The following is a 22,721-nucleotide window of genomic DNA, read 5'->3' as shown; positions in this document are numbered from 1 at the left end:
TCATAAATATATGTAGAGTGAAAAAAATCAGACACAAAAGATGTATACTGTAAGAAACAACTTCTGCAAATACCAAAACAGACAAAATCAACCGACAGTGTTAGATGTCATGTTATTGATTATACTCGTGGGAAGGAAAGGGATATGTTTAATATAAAGGAACATGGGGAGTGTTGGAGATATTTCCAGTGTTCTGTTCTGAATGCTCATTATATAAAAAGGTTCCATCAAGATTTCTCTGGTAGTTCAGGGGCTAAGATTCTGGACTCCCAGTGCAGAGGGCCCAGTTTTGATCCCTACTTGGGGAATTAGATCCCACATGTCTCAACTAAAGATTCAGAATGCCACAATGAAAGAGTCAGTGTGCCAAAATGAAGATCCTATGTGCTGTAATTAAGACTCAGCACAGCCAAATAAATGTTTTTTTCCAATAATCATGCACAGATGTGAGAATTGGACCATAAAGAAGGCTGAGTGCTGAAGAATTGATGCTTTCAACATGTAGTGCTGGAGAAGATTCTTGAGAGTCCCTTGGACTACGAGGACATCAAACCATTCAATCCTAAAGGAAATCAACCCTGACTATTCATTGGAAGGACTGATGCTGAAGCTGAAGTTCCAATACTTTGACTGATATGAAGAGCCAACTCATTGGAAAAGACCTTCATGATGGGAAAGACTGAGGGCAAGAGGAGAAGAGGTGACAGGGTGAGATGGTTGGATGGTATCACTGACTCCATGAACATGGGTTTGAGCAAACTCTGGGAGATAGTGGAGGACAGAGAAGCCAGGTATTCTGCAGTTCAATGGGTCACAAAGAGTTGGACATGACTTAGCAACTGAACAACAACAACAACAACACAGCCAAATAAAAAATAAAAATAAATATGTTTTCTTAAAAAATAGTTCAGTCTCTACGAACATCCATTTTGTTGCACATTTATATCTTATACAGTTCTCTGTATGTTTAAGTGTCATATTTCAATAATGATTTTCACTGATAGTCTACCATCTAGCTTGTACATTTTGCATTCCTTTGGCTAGTTGCAGGCTCTGCAAAACAAAAAGATTGTGGGGTCAAGAACTGAAGCTGACATATAGTATGTAATTTATTCAGAGTGTAGTCAATTTTTTACCAAATCAAGTAGAGAGTAAAACAAACTAGGAATCAGGCCCAAAGAAAGCTGAGTCTTTTCTTTTGTAATTTCCAAACCCTTTTGCTTTGTGTTTCCCACAGACATTTACATTGAATGCATTGCAACTAGGTGTGGAGGATTTGAAGAAAGAGATGAAAGATAGTACCTTTCATTAGTAAGTAGGAAGGCAATGGGCTCCAGTAGTGATTGGAATCAGGAAGAAATCACTAAAGATAAAAATATGTCAGTGACAAGAGTGGGTAAGACTCATGGTTGTTATCATTCAGTCTCCCAGTCATGTCCAACTCTTTTCAACCCCACGAACTGCAGAATGCCGGGCCTCCCTGTCCCTCACTATTTCCTGAAGTTTGCACAAGTTCATGTCTGTTGCATCAGTGATGCCATCCAGCCATCTCATTCTCTGACTCCCTCTTCTCCTTCTGTCCTCTGTCTTTCCCAGCATCAGGGACCTTTCCAATGAGTCAGCTGTTCGTAGCAGATGACCAAAATACTGGAGCTTCAGCTTCAGCATCAGTTCTTCCAGTGAGTATTCAGGATTGATTTTCATCAAGATTGACTGGTTTGGTCTCCTTGCTGTCCAATGTACTCTCAGGCATCTTCTCCAGCATTACAGTGTGAAGGCATCAATTATTTGGCACTCTGCCTTCTTTGTGGTCCAGCTTTCACAACCGTACATGACCACTGGAAAGAACATAGCCTTGACTATACAGACCTTTGTCAGCAGAGTAATGTCTCTGCTTTTCAACTATTGTCTAGGTTTGTCATAGCTTTCCTGCCAAGAAGCAATCATTTGATTTCATGGCTGCAGTCACCATCCACAGTGATTTTAGAGTATAAGAAGAAGAAATCTGTTACTACTTTCACCTTTTCCCCTTCTATTTGCCATGAAGTTACAAGGCTGAATGCCATGATCTTCAGTTCAGCTCAGTTCAGTTGCTCAGTCATGTCTGACTCTTTGTGACCACATGGACTGCAGCACGCCAGGCCTCCCTGTCCATCACCAACTCCCAGAGTTTACTCAAACTCATGTCCATTGAGTCATTGATGCCATCCAAACATCTCATCCTCTGCTGTCCCCTTCTCCTCCCACCTTCAATCTTTCCCAGCATCAGAGTCTTTTCAAATGAGTCAGCTCTTTGCATCAGGTGGCCAAAGTACTGGAGTTTCAGCTTCAACATCAGTCCTTCCAATGACTATTCAGGACTGATCTTTAGGGTGGACTGGTTGGATATTCTTGCAGTCCAAGGGACTCTCAAGAGTCTTCTCCAACACCACAGTTCTAAAGCATCAATTCTTTGGTGCTGGGCTGGAGGAAGCACAAGCTGGAATCTAGATTGTCGGGAGAAATATCAATAACCTCAGATATGCAGATGACACCACCCTTATGGCAGAAAGTGAAGAAGAACTAAAGAGCCTCTTGATGAAAGTGAAAGAGGAGAGTCAAAAAAGTTGGCTTAAAGCTCAACATTCAGAAAACAAAAATCATGGCATCTTGTCCCATCACTTGATGGCAAATAAGTGGAGGAACAGTAGAAACAGTGGCTGACTTTATTTTGGGGGGGGCTCCAAAATCACTGCAGATGGTGACTGCAGCCATTAAATTAAAAGACACTTACTTCTTGGAAGAAAAGTTATGACCAACCTAGACAGCGTATTAAAAAGCAGAGACATTACTTTGCCAACAAACGTCCAGCTAGTCAAGGCTACTGTTTTTCCAGTCGTCATGTATGGATGTGTGAGCTGGACTATAAAGAAAGCTGAGCACCATAATCTTAGTTATTTTAATGTTTAGTTTTAAGCCAGCTTTTTCACTCTCTTCCTTCACCCTCATCAAGAGTCTCTTTAGTTCCTCTTTGCTTTCTGCCGTTAGAGTGATATCATCCACATATATGAGGTTGTTGATGTTTCCCCCACCTATCTCGATTCCAGCTTGTAATTTTCAGCCCAGCATTCCTCATGACATGCTCAGTGTATAGGTTAAATAAACATGGTGACAGCAGACAGCCCTGTCGTACTCCTTTCTCAATTCTGAACCAATCTTTTGTTCCATACAGGGTTTTAACTGTTACTACTTGACCCACATACAGATTTCTCAGGAGACAGGTTAGATGGCCTGGAATTCCCATCTCTTTAAGAGCTTTTCACAGTTTGTTAAAGACTCATTACACTTTCCATTTATTACATTTTTATTAAATACTCACGATATTTAGACACTTGTTAGATTCTGGGTATAGATATACATCAAGTAACAAAACTGACATGATTTTAGACCAAATATATTTTATAGTCTTGTAGGAAAAAACTGAAGATTTTATCTATATCCAACTATATCTACATATACACAAATGTGAGAGACTTCCCTGGTGGCCAGATGGTAAAGTGTCTGCCTACAATGCAGGAGACCTGGGTTCAAACCCTGGGCTGGGAAGATCTCCTAGAGAAGGAAATGGTAACCCACTCCAGTATTCTTGCCTGGAAAATCCTATGGATGGAGGAGCCTGGTAGACTACAGTCCATGGGGTCGCAAAGAGTTGGACACGACTGAGCAACTTCACTTTCACACAAATGTGAATATACATATAAATTTTGATACATATTTTGAAGGAAAACAAACTACTTCAAAAAGAAAATAAGTAGCATAAATAGGATGGCTTTTCAGAAGTTCTTTAAAAGATAATGTCATTTGAAAGTGACATTTGAACAGAAACTCATGCAAAGAGGAATGAGTCAATTGAAGTGCTAGAGGGGTTGTGGAGGTTGTGGAGAACAGTATCAGTTTCCTGAAACCATACGGATCTTAATTTGTTTGAAGAAATTAGAGTGATAAATTGACTGTATAAGAGTGAACTGGTGAAGGAAAGGTGGGAGTCAATGTTGGAGAGAAAGGTATGGGAGAATACTGTTGAATCTTATAAAGTGTAACAAGGCTTTGGATTTTGTGTTAACCATAATTGTAATATTTCATGGTTTTATTGAATGACATATCCAATTTAGCTTTAAAATATGTCACTTTGGTTTTGCTATGGAAAATATATTAGAATGGAACAAGAGTAGGATCAAGGAGAGTGGGGAGAATATTATTGTATCAATTCAGTAGAGAGATATAGGAGATTTATACCAGGAGAAACACTAAAGAGAAAAAGAAAGGGGAAAAAGAAAGGGGAAAAAAAAAAGATTTGAGAATATATTTTGAAGAAGGATTGGCACATGATAATAATGAAGGACTAGAAGAAAAATTAAAATAAACTTTGAAATTTTCTGCCCAAGAACAGAGAAACAAAAGCATTAAGCTTTCAGGATGGGAAAATTGAAAACTTACCTGTGAGCTCTAATAAATATTCAAAGATTGGAAAATTATAATCTTATAAGAACTCTTGCAGAGTCTAGGAAAAAAAGAACTCTGTTTTTAACAAGTTAAGTTTTAAAGTATTTAAATACATCCAGATAGGATTGTTAAGAGGCATTTGGATGTATAATTCTAAAGCTCATAAAAGAGTTCTGGTTTGGAGATGTCAAGAATTTTTGACATCAGTAGGGATGGAATTTAAATTCTTAGGAAAAGCTGTGAACATCTAGAAGACAGTGCTACATGACAAGGACCACTGATAGAGACCAATTAGAGAGATAAGGAGAAAATCAAGAGATGTTGATAACATGGAATCTTAGAGACAAACTTCTTAAGAGGAACTGGTTACATGCGTCAGGAGCTCAGTAAAGAGCAAAGGCAAGACGTACCTAATGGATTTGGCAGTGTGGAGGTCAGTAATGACAGTGGCAAAATATTGGTTGAAAGGTCTGAGCCAAAGCCAGATTGAAATGGGTTGAAAAGTGAATAGGATGTGAAGAACAAAAGATAGATTGTGCCTTTCACTATATTGAGAAATGTGACTGGAAAAGAACAGAGGAATAGACCTCTAGCTGGCTGGAAATATGCAACCAAGGAAATGTGTGCTGTGCTATGCTTGGTCACTCAGTTGTCCAACTCTTTGCGACCCCATGGATTGTGGCCCGCCTGGCACCTCTGTCCATGCGGATTCACCAGGCAAGAATACTGGAGTAGATAGCCCGTTCCTTTCTCCAGAGGATCTTCCCAATCCAGGGATTGAACCCAGGTCTCCCACATTGCAGGAGGATTCTTTACCAGCTGAGCTACTAGGGAAGCCTGAAGGAAATGTGTACACTTATTTTTAAGAATGGAGATACTAAAGTATTCTTAAATGCAGAAAGCACTGTTCAATTAAAGAATAAAAGCATAAAGATGTAAGAAATAAAACACAAAGAAGTAAAGCCCTTGAGAATGTAAGAGGAGATGATATCCATTGCATGTATGATGATGGGAAGGTTATTACAGGTTAGGACAAAGATACATAGAACTTTATGAGATCAACATAGAAGCGGAGGAAAGACCTTGGTAGAATGTCAATGTTGGGTGGGACTAGCTCTCTCTCCCTTCCGAAAGATGGTTCTCTTAATGGCCTTAATGAGTTCCTTGTTACGAAGACTGTAGATAATTGGGTTGACTAGTGGTGTTAGTACAGAGTAGACTACAGCAAGCGTCCGATCAAGGGTCAGTGAATAGCTCTCCTTTAGCCGCACATACATGAAGATGATGCTCCCGAAAAAGATGAGGACCACAATAAGATGTGAAGCACATGTAGAGAAGGCCTTCTTTCTTCCTGCAATCGTTTTTATCTTCAGTACAGTCCCAATGATTCTTCCATAAGACACCATAATAAAGAAGAAGGTGATAAGGATGATGAAGGCATTGATGGCAAAGTCCACCAGGACATTAGTGGATGTGTCCTTGCAGGCCAGGCTCAGAAGAGGTGGAAAGTCACAGAAGATGTGTTGAATTTCATTGTAGCCACAAAAAGGGAGCTGGGAGACCAGGATGACTTCAGATATGGGACATAGAAAGCCACAGGTCCAACAACCAGCAGCCATCTTGGCACAGAGCATGGGGGTCATAATTGCGGGATAGTGCAGGGGCCGGCAAATGGCCAGGTATCGGTCATAGGCCATTGCTGTAAGAAGGTAGCATTCAGAGGCCCCTAGGGAGTGGAAGAAGTAAGTCTGAAGGAGGCATCCTGAAAAAGAAATGGTCTTCTTATCACTGAGAAGATTAGCTAGCATCTTGGGGATAGTGGTGGCTGTATACCACAGCTCCAAGAAGGAAAGAATACTGACAAAGTGGTACATGGGTTTGTGTAGGGCTGCATCCAGCCGTATGACTAAGAAGATGAGCATGTTGCCACAGATAGTGAACAGGTATGCCAACAGCAGCAGGACAAAAAGCCAGCCCCTGATATGTCCCACCCTGGGGAAACCAAGGAGCACAAATTCAGCCAGGCTTGATTGGTTGTGGGGCTCCATGAGAGGCTGAGGTAAGGAATGAAAGGAGAAACTGGATTGAAGTGACTGCAAAATTCAACTCAAAAGTTCCTCTTTACTATTTAGTCTTTTTTTTTTTTTTTTAAATTTAAAGGCAGAACTTTAATTACTACTGCAACAGCTATTGCTATTTATACTACCCTAAAAATAATAATAGCTAACTCTCATTAGCACTCACTGTGCGTTGAGCATTTTACAAGTGTTTTGCATTCAATATTTTACTTAATTTTCACACATCCACTCAAATAAGTACCATTGTTATACGTGTTTTACCAATGATTAAATTAAGAAGAGAAAATAGATTATGAAGATTTTCTATTTCATATGGATACCGTGGTACAGAAACAGAATTTGACCTTATGCATGCTAACTCCTTGCTATTTACCTCTATACTATGTGACCTTCCCCAAGCATTCTATTTCCCTACCCCAGGTCATAGTTTTTCCTTCAGTCAGGTCTCCAAAATTTGAGGCAGGAGGCAGATGCACTCCCCCCGCAGGGTAAAACAATTAGAGATTCATTCCCTGTGGACTGAAACTCTGAGATGAGAGTAGCAGGACAATTAAGAGAGGAGGCTGGCCCCTGCCCAGACCACATATTTCTCATTCTCAAAGTCAGAAGACCTCCCGGACCACACATGAAATCCAGTTTGGCTAACAGATGTGTGTGCACACATGGGACAATCCTGAAATATACCAAATGTGAACAGTGAGCCAGGAAAATAAAAATGATTGGCTGAAGAAAACCTGGAAAAAATGTCCCGTAAAATGAATTCAAATTGCCATGAGAGTGAGACTCAGGGACTCTCTGAGCCTGCCCTTGTGTCTACCAACACATGTTGTACTCTTTTCCTCCAAGTAAATACTTCACATGTTTCACTACTTTCTATCTTTGTGGGAATTCTTTTCTGCAGAGCTGAGGGGCCTTTGTCACTGATCACTGGGCTAATGGCTAGGATTTGGTGTTTTCACTGCCATGACCCAGCCTCAACCTCTGGCCAGGAACCTAAGCCCTGCTTCAAGCTGTTGCAGGCCGAGGCCACTCAAGATCAGGGTGAATTTTATCCTATGAGATTAATGCAGTGAAAAGCCTTTTCTAATTGTTCAGCTCACCTGTTTAAAACTTTATTGGATACAGATGTATCTGGCACAAGGAATGCAGAGTGAAACAAGCTATAATCCCTGTGTCCAGAAAGCTTGCATCCTGCTGGGGAAGCAGACAAAGCAATCATCTTGATACAGCCTATGAAGTACAGAATACTACAGTGTGCTAAGGCAAGGGCCCATTTCTCAGACCAGGAAGGCTGAGAGAGGCTTCTCAGAGGAGAAATGCTTTGAAAAGAATTTTCCAGGAAGAGTAGGAGTTACCTGGAAGAGGAAAACAACATTTCAGACAAAAAGCGCACAAGCAGATGCTGAACTGGAAGCAACCCGATTTAGGGAAACTCATGCTTGCCTCTACAATAAGGCAACTGGGAAAGCTCACCCAATGATTCAGGATCTTTCCCCAAAAGGTTGGGGGAGCCATTGCAGAATATTAGGTCAGTAAATGACATGGCCATATGAAGATTTTGAAAATGTCACTGATATTTAGCTACTCTAACCAAGCTCAGAGATGAAGGTACGAATTTGCCTGTGGGCATCACTAATGGAAAGATGAGTGGGGTGTTAATACATCTGGTGAGAGAATGAAGGCTAAAAAATAAACATGAGACAAGTGCTCGGGCCTGGTGCACTGGGAAGATCCAAAGGGATCGGGTAGAGAGGGAGGTGGGAGGGGAGATCGGGTTGGGGAATACATGTAAATCCATGGCTGATTCATGTCAATGTATGACAAAAACCACCACAATATTGTAAAGTAATTAGCCTCCAACTAATAAAAATAAATGAAAAAAAAAAAAAACATGATAAAGTGGCAGTTACTATAAATCCTACATTTTCAGAAAAACAGAAACAGGTGAGACATATGTAGGTGGCTTGATGATATTTCATAGGAACAGATATCAGACATTCTTATTCTCAAGCCCAAAGTGAAGTGGATACAGAAAGAAAAAAGGGGAAAGAAAAGAAACCATGAGAACTAAAAACAAACAAACAAAAACCCCCACAAGGAACGTGACTTTAAATGCATGAAAATGGTAACCAGTGTCAGTCACATCACATTTGCAGAGGACTGTCCATATTTTAGCCACCAAACTGACAAACTGCAGTCTCTTCCTATTTTTGTAGTCCTAATATTTGTCATAACTTATTAAAGGTATTCAGTAAAAGCTAATTGCTTAATGAAACAAATCAATGTGGAAATTATTTAAAAATTGGTAGATTCCCCTCCCAATACTTTCCCTTCAACTCATACCTCAGACCTAAAGCAAGACATTGCTCCCAAACCAAAATATCCTACAGAGGAAATCAAATTCTGGGCTTAATATTTGTAAATCCTAAATTGACTCAAAGTAATTAGTGTTTAAGACATTCTTCTTGAATCTATTCTAACTCTAAAGGAATTGTGTATTAACCTCTCTAATTGCAAGAGACAAACATGCTAAAACAGAAATCTTTGCTTGACTACAATCTGGCACATTTGCTCTTCTGCCCCATTTGCTTCTGGTTTACCACTCAGCCCATTTTTTCCAGCTGGTAACTTGCTTCTCATCCTTCAAAATGAGATCAAATGTCAGCTTGTTAGTGACACCTTCTGAATCCCCCAGAAAATGTTTATTCCATCTTCAAAGTCCTCATAATGGTTACAGTGTCCACTTGACATATTGTATTACCTTTATAACATCGGTATTCCTCATAAATTGTAAGATCTTTGAGAGTAAATGTGATACCTTATTAACTATTGTATATCCCCCGTCAGTGCTTAGAACAATGATAAAATTGTAAACTCAATGTTTCTCAAATATTCTTGAACTTTTTGTAGATAAATTTATGTTTTTTGATTGCATTTGAACACATCCTTCTTGTTCTTTTGGTGCCTTAAGTTTAATATCCCTACTAAACTTAGCAGCTCAAGTTTTGTCCTGCCTCCTTTCCCCTAATTCTGTTGAAAACCCATCATTACTCTGACCTACCCAGAAAAATTAAATCCAAGAAATATTTTGATCATTTTTTGTGTATAGGCAAGGATTATTGAGGGGCTTCTCCAGTGGCTTAGGAGGTAAAGAACCTGCCTGCCAGTCCAGGAGATCCAAGAGACACAGGTTCAGTCGCCTGGAGACTCCCATGGAGTCTCTAGGGAAGAATTGTAGGAGGGTTGGGAGTTTGAGTTTGAATCTACCTGCTGGAAGACAGACGTGGTTTCTATCCAAGTGCCCTCCCAGGAACTTCACCTAAGCCTGATTCTCATCGGTATCTGGGGCTGAAGGTATCCCCCTTGCCTGTGTCCCCCATGGCCTGAGACAGTCTATGGGGTTGCAAAGAGTCAGACATTTGAGCATGTTATTGATTATATTGATGAGTGAGGGTTATTGATGATGTTTTATCTTTCTATAAATTAGCTTTGTTTCAACAAAGCTAACTGTATGTATAGGTTGAGTAAGTTCTTACCAATGTGGAATAATTTCAGTAGCATTCTGAAGACCTCTAGATCTTAACACTGACTCATCATCAGGTACCTTTAACATCCCCAGTGAGAGAGCTGTGTACACCCTCTCTACATGAAACATTTTCAAATACAGCTAGCTGTTCCTGAGATGATACAATATTTCATTAGACCTTCTTAGTTACAGTCCCTATGTCATGAGTGATTTTCTCAGAAACCTCTACTCTCTGCCATCCTTGCCAGAATGTAGCCAGTTTACAGCAGTACACAGGGAAACTTCCTGTCTCTCAAAACAGCCATTAGCCAATCTCTTGGCTGTAAAGTGAAATTAAGTATCAAGCAGGACAGTGGACAAGGTAACCTGTAAAGTTTCCTCTAAATTAGAAACTCTATGATTCTCAGAATTGGACATCCCAAGTCCCTATCATTTAAATCATCTTTCTGCCAGCCCAACTCTCTAACTTCAAAATATTATGGTTTCAAATCCTTTATTAGAGGTCTCCCCTTCCAGATCCTCAGATCACCTACCAGCAACTGGATGTCATTCGGTATCCTTTGTCTCACTTTGCTCAGGTACATGTGGGAGATGGAGACTGTACCTAGAAGCGTTTTCTCCTCTTTAAGAAACTCCATCCCCGTGGGACAGTGTCCCCAGAGCTAACCTCGACTGTCTCAGGCCATGAGGGACACAGGCAAGGGGAACACCTTCAGCCTCATATGCAAGGCTCCTGAGAGGGCACTTGGATAGAGGCCACGTCTGTCTTCTACCAGGTAGACTCAAAGAAGCCTTTCTCCAAATGCTTGCGATCTTTTCACCGGTTCTTCAACCCCTATTCCTCTCCCCATCTCTAGTGACTTCTCAACAGACTTTTGGACTCTGGCTCTGCAGAAATGACCCCCAACCCTACAATTCTTCCCATAAACATACATTCTTGTTTCCTTGTCTTGCCTCACAAGTCCAAAGAGACTTTGTATATCCCCTCATCTTTTCAAATAATGACTTCTCCTAATTATTTGCCCAATCCAGCCAAACATTGTTCTTTCTTTGAGAAAACTTTCTAATAGGAGTTGCTTGTTCTGGGGAAAACAAAACAAAAGAAAACAAAACAAAGTCTTAGAGCCTCAGAAACCTAAATTTCAGCCTGGCTCTCATAAAATACCCATTTACTGATCCTTTGACAAGTAATGTTGTTCTAAGTAGAATGCATGTATCAACTGATATGATAGTTGCAATTTGTCTATGAGGTTGGTACAACTGTTATTCTCATGTTAAACTCTCTGAAGCACAGAGAGTTTAAAAATATATCCAAGATCACACAGCTAGTATGAATCCTTGTCAGGATTATGAAGCAAAGTGTTCTGACCCCAGAACCTGTGTTCATCACTCCTAAGCTCACTGCCTTCAGTGGTTGATGGAATAACCAAGGGCAATAGCCACCTGGCCACCACTCATTATCTATGTGCCCTGAAGCAGTCATTCATCTCTGTGACTATATTGTCTCATGTATAAATCTGTGTTGTGAGGGTTATGTGAAAATTAATAGGAAAAGTAACTATATTGGTTCTAAAATGTGTCTGCATATATTCCTGTTTCATTTAGTAGGTGTAGAGTATATGTTTGTTCATTAAATTCCTCTAAATAACTGTGAAGGCATCTAAATTATTCAACCACTCATAACCTTATTTTCTTCACCCTTAAAGTGTGTATATTTAGGTTGCTTTTAAAATTAAAGAACATAGCAATGCCTTCCACACAGTGGACAGGAACACACCTTAGAGTTTAACAAAATTTGGTTTATTGCAATGAGTGAGATTGCACATCATATGGACTGTGGAGCATTTCAGTAAGGGGTTGTTAGAAAAGAACTTATTGTAGGGTATGGTTTCATGTTAGGTGATTCAGGGGAAGGTCCAAAGAAGCAGGAATTGGTCTGAGTTGGATCCTGTCGGTTACTGGAGATAATTCTGTGACTGAGTATCTTAATGAATTTTATTTAGAAGGTAAACTAAACTTGCAGTTGATAAGCAATAGTCGGGGCTAGTGACCCAATAGTCTCACCTCCTGAAAAGAGCAACAAGGCCACCAAGATTTCACACAAAAATAGAAATCACCTAAATTATGTTGTTTAATCACACTTCCCTCTGCTTGGGACAGTCCTAGAAAAGAATTCTATTACAGTATCCCTCTACCCTGACCCCTTTCACCAAGGTAATACCACTTCATTCTTACAGTAACATCTCTTCCTCAAAGAGGTCTGATCTGATCACACTATCTAAATATATATATATATGCCCTATCTTCCAATGCTTTTTCTATCCATTGCATCCTAGCCATTCCTTTCACAGAACAAATTTTAATTACTTATGTTTATTTATCAATATATGATAAAGTTGGTGAAGAGAAAGGCCAACTGTGCTTAATACATCATTCAGTGCCAAGTATTTTTTCTTGCACAAAGTAGATATTCAAGAACTATACACTGAATGAATAGATTAAGAAAAGACTTTTCTGATACCCTCCATCACACACATAAACATACACAATATTTATAACCAAGATAGGCCAGATTCTCCTATTAGATGTTTGCAGAGAACTATGCATTTCTACATTCCTCCCATTTCTAATAACATTATCTATTTCCAAACTGAATGTAAGCTTCATGAAGGTAGAGATTGTGTTTTGCTCTGTATTTGTCCAATCAATGCTATTTCTTGAATTTTGGGAGGCCATGCCATTCAGCTTGTGGAATCTCAGTTCCCTGACAAGGGATTGAATGCAGGCCAGGCAGTGAAAGCCAGGAATCCTAATCACTAGGTCACCAGGAAACTATCATTCAATGCTTTATTTTTTATTGCCTAATACAGTGTCTGGATTAGAAAAAAACATTTAGTATAATTTTAAAACTGGATATAAATATTTTTTCCTGACAATATTTGTTTGAAAAGTTTTATTATGGTTATGGTACTTTTTTTGTTTGTTTGTTTTGAAAACCAAGCACAAGACCCTTTCTTAACTACATTGAAGTTTATCTTATGAGATTCAATCTATTTTCCAAGAGCTTTCAGATATTTTTAGATTCTGACTCTGCCACCTGCCCTTTTGTGTATTCCTCCCAACTTTATCCACAGGTCTGACAAGTATATAATTTAGATTCTCTGATGGCTCAGTGGGTAAAGATCTTCCTGCAATGCAGGAGACACAGAAGACACAGGTTCAATTCTTTGGTCAGAAAGATCACCTGGAGGAGATGGAAACCCACTCCAGTATTCTTGCCTGGAGAATTCCATGGACAGAGGAGCATAGTCCATGGGATCTGAATGTCAAATGCGATTAAGCTCACCAGGTTATTAGTGAAAATTTTGAGTGCCACTGCCGATTGAGTAGAGACCACTGTAACAGACCCCAGATCCTTTTTATGAAAGTCTTTTTGAAATAAACATTTCTTAGGAAAAGAAGAAAGAGAGGAGAGTGAAAAGGCTGGCTTGAAACTCAGCATTCAAAAAACTAAGATCATGGCATCCAGTCCCATCATTTCATGGCAAATAAATGGGGAAACAATTTAAACAGTGACAGACTTTATTTTCTTGTGCTCCAAAATCACTGCAGATGGTGATTGCAACCATGAAATTAAAAGACACTTGCTCCTTGGAAGAAAAGCTATAACAAACATAGACAGCATGTTAAAAAGCAGAGACATTACTTTGCCAACAAAGGTCCGTCTAGTCAAAGCTACTATTTCCAATAATCATGTATGGATGTGAGAGCTGGGCCATCATCAAAAAAATTGATGCTTTTGAACTGTGGTGTTGGAGAAGACTCTTGAGAGTCCCTTGGACTGCAAGGAGATCAAACCAGTCAATCCTAAAGGAAATCAGTTCTGAATATTCATTGGAAGGGCTGATACTGAAACTGAAGCTCCAATACTTTGGCCACCTGATGACAAGAACTAACTCACTGGAAAAAACCCTGATGCTGGGAAAGATTGAAGGCAGGAGGAGAAGGGGATGACAGAGGATGAGATGGCTGGATGGCATCACTGACTCAATGGACATGAGTTTGAGCAAGCTCCGGAAGATGGTAAAGGACAGGGAAGCCTGGTGTGCTGCAGCCCATGGGGTCACAAAGAGTCAGACAAGATTGAGCAATTGAACAACAACAGCAACAAGGAAAAGTTATTTTTCTAGCTATAAGCTATAACATTACTCTCATCCAATGCATTTTTCCTTTTCTCCCCAGGTATATCCAGGGCATATTCATATGACTGGAATCATGCAGGCAGGGAGAAATTGAAGATAAGAAGCCCTGGTAAAGGATGGATGCATGAGACAAGTGCTCGGGCCTGGCGCACTGGAAAAACCCAGAAGGATCGGGTAGAGAGTGAGGTGGGAGGGGGTATCGGGATGGGGAATACATGTAAATCCATGGCTGATTCATGTCAATGTATGACAAAAAACACTACAATATTGTAAAGTAATTAGCCTCCAACTAATAAAAATAAATGAAAAAAAAAAAAAAAAAGCCCTGATAATAACTGAGCAGGGCTAAAAGAAAATGTTGTGTAAGACATCAAAAAATGGTATTGCAGAATCTGAATCAGCAGTGGGGAGATGCCTAATAAAAAACCAACTTAAAAATGGTAAGTGACCACTTATTAGTTTGCCCTGAGAATATAATTTGCCCTAAGATTATAATTTACTCAACTCTATGTTTACCAGTCTATACATTATTAGATAATATATAAATACTGGAGCTTCCCAGGTGGAGCTAGTGGTAAAGAATACACGTGCCAATGCAGGAAATGCAGGAGACAAGGATCAGGAAGATATCCTGGAGGAGGAAATGGCAGTCCACTCTAGTACTCTTGCCAGGAGAATCCCATGGACAGAGGAACATGGCAGGCTGCAGTCCATGGGGTCACAAAGAGTTGGACATGAGTTGGACAAGAGCATGTCCGACTCTTTGTGACTGTTGGCATGGATGGGCAAACATTTATTAGAACCAGAGAGAAAGTATTTTATGCTTTTCAAACCCTATGTCTCTGTCACAACCCTTCAGCCCTGTGGCTGCAGCACAAATGTAGCCATTGACAATATATGAATTAATGGATGTGGCTGGGTTCCACAAAGTTTGTTTTCAAAAACAGTCTGTGTACCTGATTTGGTCCATGGACCATAGTTGTATCCAAGGCTATAACTGAGGAATCTTTTTAAATACACACACACACACACACACACACACACACACACACAGATATGCACTATTTTGAATGACTTTTCTCTTACTTTAGTGTTTTGAGTCTATTTTCATCTGTCATTATGCCTGAAAAACTTTCCCTTCCCAGAAAGTATTCATTCAGCAAAAATGTCTCAACTGAATGGACATTCTTCTACAAGTTTGTCTTATGTTTAGATGAAGTTGACAAATGCAGAATTTTAGAAAGCAATACCTCGTACCTCAGAACTGGAAGGCAGTGCCCTTTATATAATTTGTTGATGGCAGAAATAACACCAGCAAACCCTGGTGGGAGCAGTGATCACAGTGAAATGTCATCCAAGTCCCTATGAGGAAGAAAAAACTGGTATGTTAAGGTGATGAGGGTTTCCACCAGGCATTGAGTGAGTCAGAAGGAAATAAACCATAAGGGGGAAAGGAAGGAAATAAGCTATAAAGAAGGAAATAAGCTATAATTGAAAAGAATCTACAAAATCATCACTTGGACTTAAATGTTTGTTTAAAAACTCTTTTCTAAATATCTTGATTATTGTTAATAGGAGAAGCATAAAAATATGATTATATAATTCCCCCAGAAACTAGACAATTGTGCATATTAATCAAAATGAGACAAAGTTGCTCAATAAGACTGATGTCGACTCTGCTTGGCAGAGACCACATCTGTTTTGATTCTACAAATTTAGGAAAAGAAATTGGACTATATTGCTGTTAATTTTAATTATGAGCATAAAACATAAGCTTTCATTTTTTGTCATGATGGATCAGCTGGCAAAGAATCTGCCTGCAATGCGGGAGATCTGAGTTTGATCCCTGAGTTGGAAAGATCTCCTGGAGAAGGGAAAGGCTACCCTCTCCAGTATTCTGGCCTGGAGAATTCAATGGACTGTAGTCCACAGGGTTGCAAGGAGTCAGACACAACTGAGCACCTTTTACTTCATAAAATATTATTTGGTAGATTTTAGGATATCATAAAGCATGTCCAATATGAAAGATTAAGAGTGGTCATAATTTGTTTTTGTAGTTAGTCATTTCAGATGTATCTGATTTCCCCACACACAAAATGAGTCTAACTTTTGTTTCTTCAAGAGGAACCATTATAAAAATTCAGAACAGCTTTCAATTTCTAAAGCAATAATCACATTAACTTTCTTTCTTCTGTTTCAGTTTGTAGGAATCTAAAACATTTAAATCTTTTGGCAATTTTTAAGCTGAGCATTATGTGGAACACTTTATAAACTGTGACAGGCACCCTTATAACCTCCTGTTCAGGGTTTCAATTTGAATTTTTTTACCTTCTCATATGGATAATACATTCCCACATGGCCCTGCTTCTAAAAGGCCATTAGAGAAAAACATCAGGTTCAAAATAATTCTTTAATATAAATCAAAACTTAAATTATAATATTTTCCAATATCATCACCTTCATAGACCTCTGAGTATAACTAAATTATCTTGTAAATCTGACTCCCTGGATGCCTGGTGGAAATCCCCATCACACTGATATGCCACCTCTTTTTATTCTTCTTGAATGGCATGATCAAGTTGTCCTTGGGAAAGATTATCTAATTCCATGGACACCACTTTTCGAATTTTGTGTGAGATTTTGTTTTATTAATAGGTCAACTCAGAGCAAGAAATATTTTTCTAATATTGATGTCCCATCCATGAAGGTGTTCTATATCATCATTTATATAAAAATTCTATATAATAAGTTTAAATGTAAGTCTATAGGGATTTTCAAAGTAGTCTTGAATATCTCTTAAGTACTTTATATGTATTTTATTTTTATTACAAATTATTTTAAATTATATTTATGATTGCTGATATTATACAATAACACAATGTTGCTTTTTTTTCATTGAGAAGTATCTAGCAAGCTCATCAACCATATTAATGCTAATAATTTATCCATGGCTACCTATAAATGCATGAGTGCCCAATTGTGTCCAACTCTTTGCAAGCCCATGGACTGTAGCCCACCAGGTTCCTCTGTCCTTGGGGATTCTCCAGGCAAGAATACTGGAGTGGGTTGCCATTTCCTATTCCAGGGGATCTTCTGGACTCAGGGGTCAAAACTGCATCTCTTGCATCTCCTGAATTGACAGGTAGATTCTTTACCACTAGTACCACCAGGGAAGCCTGATGGTTAACTATGTGCTTAGATGGTACCTATATCTGTAAATGTGTAAGTGCTCAATTGTGTCTGACTCTGTGATCCATGGACTGTAGCCAGCCAGACTCCTCTGTTCACGGGGATTCTCCAGGCAAGAATATTGGAGTGGGTTGCCATGCTCTCCTCCAGGGGATCTTCCAAACCCATGGATCAAACCCAGGTCTCCCATATTGCAGGAGGATTCTTTACCAGCTGAGCTACCAGGAAGCCCATGGTTATCTATGCTTCAGTGTAATATCATCTAAAAATAATTCAAGTTTTATCCAGTACTTTTAATTTCTTTATTCTTTTTGCTTATTTGCTATAGTAGCCAGGACTATCTATAAAAGGTAGATTAGAAGTTATATGCAGAGCACATCATGAGAAACGCTGGGCTGGAGGAAGCACAAGCTTCCTGGAATCAAAATTGCCAGGAGAAATATCAATAACCTCAGATAGGCAGATGACACCACCCTTATGGCAGAAAGTGAAGAATAACTAAAGAGCCTCTTGATGAAAGTGAAAGAAGAGAGTGAAAAAGTTGGCTTAGAGCTCAACATTCAGAAAACTAAGATCATGGCATCTGGTCCCATCACTTCATGGCAAGTAGATGGGGAAACAGTGGCTGACTTTATTTTTCTGGGCTCCAAAATCACTGCAGATGGTGACTGCAGCCATGAAATTAAAAGACACTTACTCCTTGAAAGGAAAGTTATGACCAACCTAGACAGCATATTAAAAAGCAGAGACATTACTTTGTCAGCAAAGGTTCATCTAGTCAAGACTATGGCTTTTCCAGTAGTCATGTATGGATGTGAGAGTTGGACTATAAAGAAAGCTGAGCCCCGAAGAATTGATGCTTTTGAACTGTGGTGCTGGAGAAGACTCTTGAGAGTCCCTTGGACTGCAAGGAGATCCAACCAGTCCATCCTAAAGGAGATTAGTCCTGGGTGTTCATTGGAAGGACTGATGTTGAAGCTGAAACTCCAATATTTTGGCCACCTGATGCGAAGAGCTGACTCATTTGAAAAGCCAGTGATGCTGGGAAAGATTGAGGGCAGGAGGAGAAGGGGACGACAGAGGATGAGATGGTTGAATGGCATCACCAACTCAATGGACATGGGTTTGGGTGGGCTCCGGAAGTTGGTGATGTACAGGGAGGCCTGGTGTGCTGTGGTTCATGGGGTCTCAAAAGAGTCGGACACGACTGAGCAACTGAAGTGAACTGAACTGAGAAGTTGTATTATTCATTAATTTTGTTTGTCCTTGATCTTAAAAGAAAGGTTTTCATTCATCACTTTTAGTTCTGCTGTATGATTTTTAAAAGCGCCCTTTATAATAACAAGGAAGCTATTTTCATTTGTAATTTTATTTACTGTTTCTTATTTTAAGTTATGAATCATTATTTAATGGTTTTTATTCTTGATCAAGAGATAATCATCATGATTTTTCTTTTTTACAGTTAATATTATCAATTATATTATGCACTTTTCAATTGTTAGATTAATCTTTCATTTCTGAGATTAAACCAAATTCAGTCATCATTACTTGATAAAGTTTATTGAAGTATGGCTTAGGGCTTTTTAGATGGTGAATTTTGCATTGATGTTAATAAGTGAGACTGGCCTCTGATTCTTTTCTTCATATACTGGTTTTATTTATTTTGGTATTAGCATACACCAAGATTTCTAAAATGTGTTAAGTTGTACTTGCAGTGTATCTGCTCTCTGAATAAGTTCTATAAAAGAAAAAAGAAAAGAAATTAACTTTCTCTTCAATATTTGGAGGAACTTGCCTGTTAAGCCATCTTGGCCGAATGTTTTCTTTCTAGTAATATTTTTAACTTCTAGTTCAATATTACTAAGATTTTCTACTGCTTCTGAAGTTGTGTGTGCTCAGTCACTTTAGTCATGTCTGACTCTTTGTGACCCCATGGACTATAGCCCTCCAGGCTTCTCTGTCCATGGAATTCTCCAGGCAAGAATACTGGAGTGGGTTGACATGCTCTTCTCCAGGGAATCTTCCAGATCCAGGGATCACCCACGTCTACTGTGTCTCCTGTATCTCCTGCATTGCAGGCAGATTCTTTACCACTGAGCCCAAGGAAGCCCTTCTGAAGTTGATACTGGTGATTTCAATTTTCGGAAAAATGAATCTAGCTAATTAAAAATTTAAATGTTTACTGTGTGTTGTTAATGTGCTGTGCTCAATTGCTTCAGCTGTGTCTGACTCTGTGAGCTCCATGGACTGTAGCCTGCCAGGATCCTGTGTACGTGGGATTCTCTAAGCAAGAATACATAAGTGGGTGGCTGTGCACTCTTTCAGTGGGATTTCCCAACCCAGGGATAGAACTCACATCTCTTACCTCTTCTGCATTGGCAGGTGGCTTCTTTACCACTAACGCCACCATCTTATTATCACTTTAAATTTTGTAGTTTAAACCTGTATTTGTATCAGATTTTTAATATTAGTTAATATTAAAATTAATGTTTTAATTTAATATTTTAATATTAAAATTTAATTAAAATTAAAATATTTTGATATTTCTTATCTTTACTTCTTTCCACTTTTATTCTTTGTTAGTCTTGTCAAGGGTTTCCTTTTATTTTAGAACCAACTCTGATTTATATATCTCCTTTGCTATATACTAATTTTTATTGTTAATTTCTGTTCCATATTTATATCTTTCCTCCCTTCTACTTTCTTTGTTTTCTCTTCCTAATATTCTTTCTCCAAGTGCCTAAACTTTGGATGCTTGCTTCACTAATCAATTTTGCACAATTTTTCTTTTATAATGTAAACATCTAAAACTATAAATTTCTTTCTAAGAAATAATTTAGCTTTATCCCATTAGTTTCAAAATTATAATTTTTATTATTGTTCAAGGCTAAAAGTTTTCTACTTTCCCTTACAGTATACTCAGATTTATAAATTGTTTAGAAGTGTTTTTTTAATATCAAGCATAAGGATATTTTAAATTTGTTATTTATTTGTTACTAATTTGATTACATCATGATTTACAAACTAATCAGTATACTATTAATTCTCTTAACTGTGTTGAAACTTTTTTTCACTTATTTTTTAGTTTTATTGACATACAGCTGACAAGTAGAAACTGTATATTTTAAGGTATACAGCTTGATGATTTGCTATAGGTATCCATTGTGAAATGATCACCATAATCAAACTAATTAAAATATCCATTACCTCACACACTAATGATTTTTCTTTCTTTCCTCGTTCCCTCCTTTCCTCCCTTCTGTTCTCTTTTTTAAATAGAACTCTTAAGAACTACCCTGCCCTCTTAGTAAATTTCAAGCATACACTACAGTGTCATTGATGGTCACCACGCTGTACATTCAATCTCGAGAACAAAAAATACACATTTTCAGTGGGCCTTATATTATAGCTTAGCATTTGTTTAATTTGACTTGTGCTTAAAGTCCATCTGTATTCTATGTTCCTCACAATATCTGCCTGGTAAATATTTACTCAGGCGAGGGTTTTCAAACATTTTACTATGATAGTGGGTGTGTTAGCTTTCCTTTCAGTCTCCCTGCCTGATTACCACAAATGCTGAAAGCCACAGCCCTCCTCCATGGCAGAGAGCATAACAGACAAACCAGGCAGGTTGTTTCCCAAGAAGAGGAACAGATGACTGGGCTACACATACCTAGTTCCTCTATCAGTCTCACCAATCAGATTATATAAATTGCTCTCAGACTTGAATTTGCTTCACATTGCCTTGAGGCTTGCTAAAATACAAATTGTTACATCTCAGACTCAAGGTTTTTAAAAGTTCTTTGATGCACATTCTCATTAACAAAAAACTCCAAATCTATGGTTAAGGTTTTACCTTAGAACATTCCAGATGATGCATCGAACTTCATTTCTCTCATAATTAATCAGTAATCTTGTGTTTGGGGAAGCTCAAAAAAGTTTACTGTCTTGTTCACCGAGTCAATGAACTAAAGGAACTACCTATAATTTCTTATTTTTAGAACTTTATGACTGCAGGGAACAAAATACCTTTCCAAAACTGGCTCTGCTAGCTCACATAAAATCATGCATGAAAGGATTTTCTCTAGTTAGCTTACATTTAAGTGATAAATGATACACAGTCTGATTCCTAGGTTCATACAGACTCTGAAAAATCCATAGCTGAAAGGAATGATAGGGAAGGTGAAGACTCAGCCATCAGAATCAGACCCTCTTTTTTAAAAGATGCTATTCATTCTTCTTACTCAGTAAAGTTAACTTTTTTTTAATTGACTTACTAAATGATTGGAAGGACATTCATCCATTTTGCTGCTATGAGAGATTTGATGAGAAAATGAACACCAAATATTCAAGTATAAATAGTATATTTGTGGAAGAGGTTGTGGAACTGGGCGAGGGCATGGGGTGGTTCTGGGAAGCTGGGAGCCCATTCCTACTTCTGGAAAGAAGAGAGAAGAGATAGCAAGAGGCCTCTAGCAGAAAGGCTGACCAGAGAAATCCTTGTTAAATCCCATGGCAGTCATGTTCTATAGACATAGGAGAATTATTCTATGGGAAAAATAGTCTGTATGTCACTCCACACACATCCTCTCCCAGTAAAATAAGTTAAACACCAAGTTAACCTTGCCATAGAAATAAAGTATTTCAACATTGTTAGGTAAATGCAGGAAGCTCTTAAATTGTATACTCACTCATTTCAAAACATGCTGCCCAGAAGAATTATTTTTTAAATGAATTTTCTTCTTGTGTTTTCAGTATATTTATGACCATGTTATCCAGAGACAGGGAATCTCCAAGGGGGATGCTACAGTTTCATGTCTGATTTGAAGAGAACTTTTAGAAAACTACCAAATGAGTGCTCAGGGTATTAGGATCCCAAAATCTGAGACTTGAGGAAACTCTCAGAACAAACTTGATCTATGGGATTGCAAAAAGTCAAATGCGACTGAGCACACAACCTCCTTTACTACTTTCTCAATGGTCTCCAAAAATTTCATCTTGAGTAAAGATGCACAGTTAGTTTTCCAGATTCTTAAAAACGCATTTATCTCTTTAAGTTTTAAGTCTACCCTGGAATTTGCATCCTTATTATCTGATTGCTTTTAATTTATGTGATTTTTTCACCCATATTAGAAAGGTATAGGTTCAGAGGCCATATTTCTCCACCTTTACAAATTTCCCAGCTTGTTCTGATATAATACTCAATACATTTAAATTGATATATGCAGTATATTTGACAAATTA

The 22,721-nt window shown here is 38.5% G+C and overlaps 1 protein-coding gene across 1 annotated transcript; it reads right to left on the bottom strand.

Moving 5' to 3' along the window:
- Positions 1-5,576: 5,576 nt before the first annotated feature.
- Positions 5,577-6,530, bottom strand: LOC122678360 (olfactory receptor 6N2). The gene has a single exon (XM_043879027.1). It carries the CDS (start codon positions 6,528-6,530, stop codon positions 5,577-5,579), a length of 954 nt encoding a protein of 317 aa, XP_043734962.1.
- Between the last annotated feature and the right edge of the window lie 16,191 nt (positions 6,531-22,721).

This window comes from Cervus elaphus, chromosome 20 (genome assembly GCF_910594005.1).
Source record: "Cervus elaphus chromosome 20, mCerEla1.1, whole genome shotgun sequence".
NCBI lineage: Eukaryota > Metazoa > Chordata > Mammalia > Artiodactyla > Cervidae > Cervus > Cervus elaphus.
This window is presented reverse-complemented; position numbering and strand designations above follow the sequence as displayed.